Source organism: Salmo salar, chromosome ssa01, assembly GCF_905237065.1.
Source record: "Salmo salar chromosome ssa01, Ssal_v3.1, whole genome shotgun sequence".
Lineage (NCBI taxonomy): Eukaryota > Metazoa > Chordata > Actinopteri > Salmoniformes > Salmonidae > Salmo > Salmo salar.
In genome coordinates this window covers 23,106,141-23,117,566 of record NC_059442.1, presented here as the reverse complement: position 1 = coordinate 23,117,566, position 11,426 = coordinate 23,106,141, and the positions used below count along the sequence as shown (strand labels likewise).

The following is an 11,426-nucleotide window of genomic DNA, read 5'->3' as shown; positions in this document are numbered from 1 at the left end:
CACCTTGGTTTCTCCCTCAGCCAATGTTAGACCTAGGGTTGCTTTTAGTGTTCCTGATGGCTGTGACAAAAAGAGCAACGGATAATTTATCTGTATACACAAAGGAGTTCCTGGCCATACTCATGGCTACAGAGTGGGTGGGGGAGGTGAGGCCAGACAGGGTAGTCATCGTCTCTCATGTTCAGCACTGATTAGCTTAAATTCATTTGTATCACGGAGCAGATTATGTATTGTATGAGATTTTGCAGTGTCTGTTTTGGTTGAGACAGATGGGGTATTTGTGAGGTTCCTCTGGGTACCAGCTCATGTGGGAGTAGAGGAGAATGAGGCGGTGGATGTTCTCGCCAAGCAGGCGCTCAAACATCCTAATGTTGACATGGAAATGTCAATCAGTACATTCAGAAGCCGAGGGGTTAATAAAAACTGGTTAAAAAATGTCAAGAGTTGTGGGAAAGGGAAGACACCTGTATACAATTAAGGAAAAAGTGGGGACAGGGATGTCCTCGGGTCAAGAGATAAGGGAGGAAAGTAATCACAAGGCTGAGACTGACACACAAAGCTCAACAGCACATTGAAATTGGTAGGAAATCATCCAACTGGGAAGTGTGATCACTGTCAAGAGATGGAAACCGTGGAGCATGTTCTATTTCAGTGCCAGCGCTATTCAATGGGAGGGAAAGGGAGAGATTGTAATTCAATTTAAGGAGTAATGGTATTCAAGAGCCAAGTTTAAGTGAATTGTTAAAGAAACCTTCAGGTGATGTATTTAATTGTGTAGTTCGTTTTTAATGAGACGAGAATTAATGGGTAAGGTTTTTAGTTAACCCACTGTCTGTAAATAAGAATTTGTTCTTAACTGACTTGCCTGGTTAAATATATATAACATGGTTGGCCTGTCCACAGGGGGTACTTGAGCGAAATTCAGTTGGTTGGGAATCACTAGTTAAAAGTAAACTGCATTCTAATGTCGACTTGTCTTAAGGACAACCGTATCAATGCTCAGTTCTAGGGTCTGGAGTGATACGCGAATGGAAATTTGAAATGGAAATGATAGAATTCAGATGTGTACCAAGGGAATGACAAAAACATATATTTTTTAATTACGTTGATAACTAGTTTATAATAGCGATAAGGCATCTCAGGGGTTTGTGGTATATGGCCAATATACAGTACCACAGCTAAGGGCCATGTCCTCAGAACAGCCCTTAGCTCGTGGTATGTTGCCGATATACCCTACCTCATTGGGCCTTATTGATTAATCATAGCAGTCAAAACAATTTAAATCGACATCCATTGATGAAAAATGATCTGGAGTGTTTAAAAAGGGTGATTTATCATTTCTCTTGTGACATATTCTTAAACTTGCAAGAATTGTTATATTGATGGAAAACCGAATTTTGCTTCTTTTTAATTCGCTCATAACGTAATGGAAAAGTGTTTCAGAGTGGACACTGGCCGAGGAGTAGGGTCGATACGGGCGTTCAGACCTCGGCAGTCAAGCATCCAAGCTAACGATGGATAGCGTACTTAGATACTTCCAGACACAAATGAGAACACCTCATTGACCATTTTACCGCCCAAGCAGAGCTGGTTAGGCTGTTTTCATGTTATCCAGAGCGTTGGTGACTAACTGTGCTGCTGGCAACAATTTAATTATGCTTTTTGCCAATGTTTACTGACACCGGCCATATTCAACGGGTGTTGAACGTTGTTTGTAAATTCAATAGTTATTCTGTGCTCTGGCACACTCAGACGAGTGTTCTGAAATCGGAGTAGATGGCCAGAGTTAATTTACGAATGCATCCTATATTGTTTGCTTTGCAGAGAAGCACAGAGGATTCGCCTTCATTGAATTTGAATTGGCTGAGGTAAGTTTAATCAACCTCTATGTAAGTATGCCATATTATGTTGGATATGGCCAGTTAACAAATGTGTGTGTATTCCAATGGCTCAGGGTTCAGCATGGACCTCCGTCTAGTGGTTGTGGTGGATGGTCATTGGCTATCAAATCAAATGTTATTTGTCACTTGCACCGAATACAACAGTGAAATGCTCACAATAATTATTGTGTTGGAATGTTTTGCTCCAGCCACCCTAGTCAGACTGTTCTCTCTGCTACCGCACAGCAAGCGGTACCGGAGTGCCAAGTCTAGGTCCAAGAGGCTTCTAAACGGCTTCTACTCCTGAACATCTAATCAAATGGCTACCCAGACTATTTGCATTGCCCTCTCCCCCTCTTTTTTTACACTGCTGCTACTCTGTTGTTATCTATGCATAGTCACTTTAACTCTACCTACATGTACATATTTCTAACCGGTGCCCTTGCACATTGACTCTGTATATAGTCTCGCAATTGTTGTTTTACTGCTGCTCTTAAATTACTTGTTACTTTTATTTCTTATTCTTATCTGTATTTTTTTAACTGTATTGTTGGTTAGGGGCTCGTAAGCATTTCGGTGCATGTGACTAATACAATTTGATTTGCTGTGATTCTTCCATCCCCCTCTTCATCTTCCACAGGATGCAGCTGCTGCTATAACATGGTGAGTGAAACACTGTCTGCTTCTAAAGTCAGTTTGGTTTAACTAATAGACCTTTGCATTATCCCCTGTTTTGGTACTATGTACTCTGAGACAGTGACTCATTTTTCAAAGCTGTGGTTTGAACCATTCTCATTGATGCAGGTTTTCCCTCTGTTTTATTGACAGAATGAGTCAGAGTTGTTTGGAAGAACCATCTGGGTCAACATCGCCAAACCTATGAGGATCAAAGAGGGCTCTTCTCGTCCAGGTGAGTGATATGCATTAGTCTCTCTATAAATACTTAAACTGTCCCATGGCTTTGACCTATAATGAAACCCCATAAATGTGATAAAACTGCTAACTTTATGCCATTTCCCAGTTTGGTCAGATGATGATTGGCTGAAAAAGTTCTCGGGAACGACCGCCGAAGAGGCTGAGGTGACGGAGTCCACTGGAGAATCAGCCAAATCAACAACAGCGGATGCAAGTTGTGTGTGTGTGTGTTCCTGTCGGTCTCTGTGAGTGTAGTACATTGTGTAATAACATCTTATATTGTAAAAGCCTGTCACAATAATATATTATCATTGATTGCAGAGCGAGCCCCCAGCCAAGAAGGGCAGAACAAACCCCCAGGTTTACATGGACATCAAGATTGGCAATAAGCCAGCAGGGAGACTGCGCTTCTTGCTCCGAGCAGACATTGTTCCTATGACCGCAGGTATCCATGCTCCTCCTTGTTATAAAGTACCAGGGACATTTCTGAAAATAGAACCCTGTCATTAGAAGGATTGACACGGCTGGATAAAAAACATACCCGATTTAATCTGGTTACCACTCCTACCCAGTAACTAGAATATGCATATACTTATTACATATGGATAGAAAATACCCTAAAGTTTCTAAAACTGTTTGAATGGTGTCTGTGAGTATAACAGAACTCAAATGGCAGGTCAAAACCTGAGAGATTCCTTTACAGGAAGTGGCCTGTCTGACCATTTCTTGAACTTCTTTTCCATCTCTATCTTTTACTAAGGATCTCTGCTCTAACGTGACACTTCCCACGTCTTCCATAGGCGCTCAGAGCCCGGGAAAAAACAGAATGTCGTCATTCCAGCCCCAGGCTGAAACACATTATCGCCTTTCTCAAGTGGCCGATCAAGGGACTCTGGGCTTATGCGCGTGACCCGACCGCCCCCGCCTTTGTGATTTTTTCCTCTGTTTGCCGAAAAGGAGATTCCCTGTCGGAATATTATCGCTTTTCTACGAGAAAAATGGCATAAAAATTGATTTTAAACAGCGGTTGACACGCTTCGAAGTACGGTAATGGAATATTTAGAATTTTATTGTCACGAATTGCGCCATGCGCGCGACACTTCTTTACCATTTCGGATAGTGTCTGGAACGCACGAACAAAACGCCGCTATTCGGATATAACGATGGATTATTTTGGACCAAACCAACATTTGTTATTGAAGTAGCAGACCTGGGAGTGCATTCTGACGAAGACAACAAAAGGTAATCAAACTTTTATAATAGTAAATATGATTATGGTGAGTGCTAAACTTGCCGGGTGTCTAAATAGCGAGCCTGTGATGCCTGGGCTATGTACTTAGAATATTGCAAAATGTGCTTTCACCAAAAAGCTATTTTAAAATCGGACATATCGAGTGCATAGAGGAGGTCTGTATCTATAATTCTTAAAATAATTGTTATGCTTTTTGTGAACGTTTATCGTGAGTAATTTAGTAAAATGTTAGCGAATTCCCCAGAAGTTTGCGGGGGTATGCTAGTTCTGAACGTCACATGCTAATGTAAAAAGCTGGTTTTTGATATAAATATGAACTTGATTGAACAAAACATGCATGTATTGTATAACATAATGTCCTAGGTGTGTCATCTGATGAAGATCATCAAAGGTGAGTGCTGCATTTAGCTGTCTTCTGGGTTTTGGTGACATTATATGCTGGCTTGAAAAATGGGTGTCTGATTATTTCTGGTTTGGTACTCTGCTGACATAATCTAATGTTTTGCTTTCGTTGTAAAGCCTTTTTGAAATCGGACAGTGTGGTTAGATTAACGAGAGTCTTGTCTTTAAATAGCTGTAAAATAGTCATATGTTTGAGAAATTGAAGTAATAGGATTTTTAAGGTTTTGAAAATCGCGCCACAGGCTGCAAGTGGCTGTTACGTAGGTGGGACGCAAGCGTCCCACCTAGCCCATAGAGGATATGTAAAGCTGGAAACATTCAGCCAATTAAGTTTCTCTAGTCTGCAGTTTTTCATGCGTGTTAAATAGAAGCAGCATCCCTTAAAATCTACTACTCTGCCCTGACATCTCCTGTAGAGAACTTCTGCTGCTTGTGCACACATGAGAAGGGCTTTGGCTTCAAAGGCAGCTGTTTCCACCGCGTCATCCCACAGTTCATGTGTCAGGGGGGAGACTTCACCAACCACAATGGCACTGGGGGTAAGTCCATCTACGGGCGAAAGTTTGACGATGAGAACTTTGTCCTCAGACATACTGCTTCAGGTGAGACATGTCCCTGTCCAGCTGTAAATATGTCTGTCTGTGAATGAATGTGTAGAGTGGTGAGGAAGTGCATGATGCATTGCCATATTGCTCTTAAATGCAAGTAAAACTAAATGCATGCTCTTCAACCGATCGCTGCCCGCACCTGCCCGCCCGTCCAACATCACTACTCTGGACGGTTCTGACTTAGAATATGTGGACAACTACAAATACCTAGGTGTCTGGTTAGACTGTAAACTCTCCTTCCAGACTCACATTAAGCATCTCCAATCCAAAAATAAATCTAGAATCAGCTTCCTATTTCGCAACAAAGCATCCTTCACTCATGCTGCCAAACATACCCTCGTAAAACTGACCATCCTACCGATCCTCGACTTCGGCGATGTCATTTACAAATAACCTCCAACACTCTACTCAACAAATTGGATGCAGTCTATCACAGTGCCATCCGTTTTGTCACCAAAGCCCCATATACTACCCACCACTGCGACCTGTACGCTCGCGTTGGCTGGCCCTCGCTTCATACTCGTCGCCAAACCCACTGGCTCCAGGTCATCTACAAGTCTCTGCTAGGTAAAGCCCTGCCTTATCTCAGCTCACTGGTCACCATAGCAGCACCCACCCATAGGACGCGCTCCAGCAGGTTTAGCTCACTGGTCACCCCCAAATCCAATTCTTCCTTTGGCCGCCTTTCCTTCCAGTTCTCTGCTGCCAATGACTGGAACGAACTGCAAAAATCACTGAAGCTGGAGACTCATATCTCCCTCACTAGCTTTAAGCACCAGCTGTCAGAGCAGCTCACAGATCACTGCACCTGTACATAGCCCATCTGTAAATAGCCCACCCACTACCTCATCCCCATACTGTATTTATTTATGTATTTATCTTGCTCCTTTGCACCCCAGTATCTTTTCTTGCACATATATATATTCTGCACATCTACCATTCCAGTGTTTAATTGCAATATTGTAATTACTTCGCCACCATGGCCTATTTATTGCCTTACCTCCCTTGTCCTACCTCATTTGCACATACTGTATATAGATTTTTTCTACTGTATTATTGACTGTATGTTTGTTTATTCCATGTGTAACTCTGTGTTGTTGTATGTGTCGAACTGCTTTGCTTTATCTTGGCCAGGTCGCAGTTGCAAATGAGAACTTGTTCTCAACTAGCCTACCTGGTTAAATAAAGGTGAAATAAAATATGCAGATTTGAAGTATGGTTTCTGATCACATGAGGATAAATGCACCTCTCTCTCGTGTGTAATAGGTCAGCTCTCCATGGCTAACTCTGGAGCAAACAGCAACGGCTCTCAGTTCTTCATCACCTGTGACAAAACGGATTGGCTGGATAACAAACATGTGGTGTTTGGAGAGTTGATGGAGGGCATGGAGGTGGCAAAAGCCATGGAGGTAAGAGGGGAGGGACATGCTGGGGAAGATCTCAAATGCATACTCTTCGCGTCCTCTCCTCGTCTCCTTCTCAAACCCATTGGATGAGAAAGTCAGAGGTCCCTACCCTCTAACTTTCTCCTCCAATGGGTTTTGAGAAGGAGACGATGAGAGGGGATGCGAGGAGTAGGCAATTGAGATTCTCCCATGGAGGGGAAGTAGGGTCCTATAGGTTGTTACAGACTGTGAAGAAGTTGTGTACCAAGACTCATGTCATGTTTTCTGTCCACACAGGCACAAGGAACAAAAGAAGGCAAGCCCAAGCAGAAAGTGATCATTTCAGACTGTGGAGAGTATGTTTAACTTGAAGCACAGAAGAGTGACTGTTGTGACTATGTGTGAAAAATATGCAGTGTCAGACTGAAGAATGGTAAACTGCTCAGTTTTTATTATGTACTACACACGTCCATGACTCATCTGCTGTACATGGATTCTCCCTGTTGGTCCCACCTTCTCTGTGATGTAAATATTACAATAAACACTTTTTTATAATAAATATAAACAGCTGCTGTATCAATGTCACATTTTCCAAATTGTAAATAAAACGTTTCTTTGTTGATAAAGTATAGGACTGTATAGTGAATACAAATATTTACATTTCCTCTAGAAATCTGTCTTTTAGGATTTTTCATTCAAAATGTACCCCAACATTTCTAAGAGGTTGCATTATATATTTGATCATTTAAGTTTATGGGTCTTCAATGAAAAAAAAGACTCGATATTTTTGACCAACGGTCTGAAATAAAGCCTATGATCAGCCGCTCCAGTCTGAATAACATTTAAATGGCCGGCGAAAACACTCAGCTCGATGGTTCGTTCACGAGCCACACCTGGATAAATGGAACATTGTACGGTAACGTCGCTATGTAATTTCCCTTGGGAAATCTGTGGGGGCGCAGGGAAACCATGTTTCTACATTACGATACGGACTGCAACTTTCCCGACGGAGTTTATGGTCCTTTCTATATAAAGTCATTTTGAAGTGTAAGTATATTATTTGTTTAGATTCCAACCTGCAATTCAATAGCTGTACTATACGGTTATTAGATAAGATTGCGAGAGATCAAGTTTGGATTCTTTTTCGATGATTGCTGTGATTGCATTTGAGCCAATTTGTCAATGACTAGAATCAACAATTAGGAAATAAACTAGTTTCCACAGCCTAACTGTGTTATAAAAACAATAAATGTGTCCGTTATTAATGTTTAGGCCTACTATGAATGCAATAGTGTCTTCAAAGTATTCAAACCCCTTGACTTTTTCCATATTTTGTGTTACAGCCTGAATTTAACTTTTAATCAATTGAGATGTTTTAACAGTGACTTACACACAATACCCCATAATGTCAAAGTGGAATTATGTTTTTAGGAAAGTTTACAAATTACAAAAAAATGAAAAGCTGAAATGTCTTGAGTCGATAAGTATTCAACCCCTTTCTTATGGCAAGCCTAAAATAAGTGAATGAGTAAAAATTTGCTTAAGTCACATAAGTAGCATGGACTCTGTGTGCAATAATAGTTTTTAAACATGATTGTTGAATGACTACCTCGTCTCTGTACCCCACACACACACAAGCATCTGTAAAGTCCCTCAGTTGAGCAGTGAATTTCAAACACAGATTCAACCACAAAACCAGAAGTTTTCCAATGCCTCGCAAAGGGCACCTATTGGTATATGGGTAAAAATGAAAAAATCCATTGAATATCCTTTTGAGTATGGTGAAGTTATTAATTACACTTTGGATGGTGTATCAATACACCCAGTCACTACAAAGATACAGGCATCCTTCCTAACTTAGTTGTCGGAGATGAAGGAAACCGTTCAGAGAATTCACCATGAGGCCAATTGTGATTTTGAAACAAAGTTTGGCTGTGATAGAAAACTGAGGATGGATCAAACACATTCGAGTTACTGCACAATACTAAATTGACAGAGTGAAAAGAAGGAAGCACGTACAGAATAAAAAATCAAAAAAATATGCATCATGTTTGCAACAAGGCAAATCTACACTTGAGTTGCTTACCAAAAATACAGTGATTGTTCGTGAGTGGCCGAGTTACAGTTTGGACTTAAATATGCTTGAAGATCTATGGTAAGACCTGAAAATGTTTGTTTAGGGCAAATGTTGCCCAATCCAGGTATGGAAAGGTCTTAGAGACTTACCCAGAAACTCACAGTTGTAATCGCTGCTAAAGATGATTCTAACATGTATTGACTCTGTTTTTTTTTTTTTACAAATGACATTATTGCGTATTTTGTGTAGATCGTTGACAAAAAATGACAATTAAATTCATTTTATTCCCACTTTGTAACACAACACATTTTGAAAAAGTCAAGGGGTGTGAATACTTTCTGAAGGCACTGTAATTTGCTACTCAACAGAAATCCTGTCATGTGCTTTTAGGACATGGGGGCTTTTATCATCCTTAATATATGAACTTTATCATTCAATTTCATTTTAAAAGAAGACCGCAAGTGTGAAAATGGCTACCTGTTATTTGGTTGGGAATTAATTTTTACACTTGGGAAAACAGGTGACAGCAGTTGTTTGTGTCCTTTTGTTCTCATACTCATACTCAAAGGCCTAATCTTTTCCCCACTTCTTCTCTCTTTTTCTAAAGATCGCTGAAAGTGAAGAACACTCCAGAATTTTACCTGAGATCTCAACCAACAGTTGAAATAGCTTCTCACACTAATTATTCCGTAATAACATTCGTCAGAGAGGTAGATTGGGAGTCAGTCTCACAATGAACTGGGCATTCCTCCAGAGCCTCCTCAGTGGGGTGAACAAGTACTCCACGGCGTTCAGCCGCGTGTGGCTGTCCGTTGTCTTCATCTTCAGGGTCATGGTGTTTGTCGTGGCAGTCGAGAATGTGTGGGGCGATGAGCAAAAAGACTTCACGTGCAACACGGCCCAGCCTGGCTGCCACAACGTCTGTTACGACCACTTCTTCCCTGTGTCCCACGTCCGCCTGTGGGCCCTGCAGCTCATCTTCGTTACATGTCCCTCTCTCCTGGTGGTAATGCACGTAGCCTACAGAGATGAACGTGAGCGTAAACACACACTAAAATACGGTGAGGGCTGCCAGAAAATCTACATGAACACCGGTAAGAAGCGTGGAGGGCTGTGGTGGACCTACATCCTGACCCTGGTCTTCAAGATGGCTGTGGACGCCACCTTTGTGTATTTAATCTACCATATCTACGAGGGCTATGACTTCCCCTCCCTCATCAAGTGTGAGCAGAAGCCCTGTCCCAACAAGGTGGACTGCTTCATTGCTCGCCCCACTGAGAAGCGGATCTTCACCATCTTCATGGTGGTCACCAGTCTGGCTTGTATCCTGCTCTCCTTCTTCGAGATCCTGTACCTGGTGGGGAAACGCTGTAAAGAGGTCTTCACCCGTATGCACATGAACTCACGCTCCTCCACCATCCAGCCACGCCAGATGGCCATGGCTACCTCCCTTGTGGTTGGTGGCAAGAATGGAATGCAGTCCAACTCACTAAAGCTGCCCTCAATAAAGCTACCCAGCAAGGATACCTCAGCCCCATCGTATAGCGTTGTCGTGTATGCCTGAGGTAAAGACTGGACAAAGACATTAGAGACTGAATGAGAGAATGCAAAGAAGACAAATAAGTATGGAGGCAATGGGAAATATCTTCCATCTCTCTTCAGGCCCTCACTGGGCTAGAGAGTTCTTCACTGCCATTCAAGACAGTCTTCTCATTGCCTGAGCTACAATGGAACTGGATGGCTCTTGACATTCCTGGATAAATTGTTTACCTACCATTCTGTCGTTGACCGGGTTATTAAACAAATCAATTAGTCACTTTAAATAAAATATCCATTATTTACAGAGGAAAGTTTCACACTAGGGCTGGGAAATGTCATTTATTCTTATGTTATTTGTTCGCTGTCCACCACACCTCACAGCTTTACCATTGCAATTTTTATGAAAGGACTCAACCATTGCCACACTGTGCCCATACCATTGCTGTTCTTATGCCCTGGAGAAGTTGTTTTCCCTGTCTCATCCTCCATTACAAATGGCAGAGACTGCATCAGGCTTTGTTGTGAAAAAGATGGAGCAAAGTGCAATGTATTTTCAGACAATTAAAAATATTTCATTTCTTCTATGGACTTTGAGAGTATTTTTCTGGTCATACTGATGTTAGTCCATAAGTTATGCACAAACATGGCTTGAAAAATTAGTATGGCTATTCTGTGTTTATGTTTATTACATTGTATATTCTAAAACACATACACTCTGCATAAAGCCAGTAGAGATGATGATTTTAGTGTGTTTCTGTAAGCTGTTGATGAAACTGTGTATCTCAGAATACATGGATGTAAACATATTTGGGGATATTTACAGTGTCTTCAGAAAGAGTTCATACACTTACTTGGTTCATATTTTGTTGTGTTACAGCCTGAATTCAAAATGTATTAAATCTTTTTCTCTCTCACCCATCTACACATAATACCCCATAATGACAAAGTGAAAACATGTTTTGAGAAATTTTAGCAAATTTATTGACAATTAAATACAGAAATATTCACACCCCTGATTCAATACTTTGTAGAAGCACCTTTGGCAGCAAGTCTTTCTGGGTAAGTCTCTAAGAGCTTTCCACACCTTGATTGTGCAATATTTGTCCATTATTCTTTTCAAAATTCTTCAAGCTCTGTCAAATTAGTCATTGATCATTGCTAAACAAACCATATTCAGGTCTTGCCACAGATTTTCAAGTAGATTTAGGTCAAAACTGTAACTAGGCAACTCAGGACCATTCACTGTCTTCTTGGTAAGCAACTCAAGTGTAGATTTGGTCTTGTGTTTTGGGTTTATTGTCCTGCTGAAAGGTGAATTAATCTCTCAGTGTCTGGTGGAAAGCAGACTGAACCAGGTTTTCCTCTAGG

The 11,426-nt window shown here is 41.3% G+C and overlaps 2 protein-coding genes across 2 annotated transcripts; both read left to right on the top strand.

Annotated features, from left to right (window-relative positions):
* Positions 1 to 2,662: 2,662 nt before the first annotated feature.
* LOC106577278 (peptidyl-prolyl cis-trans isomerase E-like) lies at positions 2,663 to 7,018 on the top strand. Its single transcript, XM_045715086.1, has 5 exons — positions 2,663 to 2,790; positions 2,902 to 3,240; positions 4,866 to 5,051; positions 6,324 to 6,466; positions 6,740 to 7,018. Exons 2-5 carry the CDS (start codon positions 3,162 to 3,164, stop codon positions 6,806 to 6,808), a joined length of 477 nt encoding a protein of 158 aa, XP_045571042.1. The 5' UTR covers positions 2,663 to 2,790; positions 2,902 to 3,161; the 3' UTR covers positions 6,809 to 7,018.
* Positions 7,019 to 7,234: 216 nt separating this feature from the next.
* On the top strand, positions 7,235 to 10,640 carry LOC106578479 (gap junction beta-4 protein). The gene is made up of 2 exons (XM_014157362.2): positions 7,235 to 7,489; positions 9,127 to 10,640. The coding sequence occupies exon 2, from the start codon at positions 9,253 to 9,255 to the stop codon at positions 10,081 to 10,083; it is 831 nt and encodes a 276-aa protein (XP_014012837.1). The 5' UTR covers positions 7,235 to 7,489; positions 9,127 to 9,252; the 3' UTR covers positions 10,084 to 10,640.
* The last annotated feature ends 786 nt before the right edge of the window (positions 10,641 to 11,426 follow it).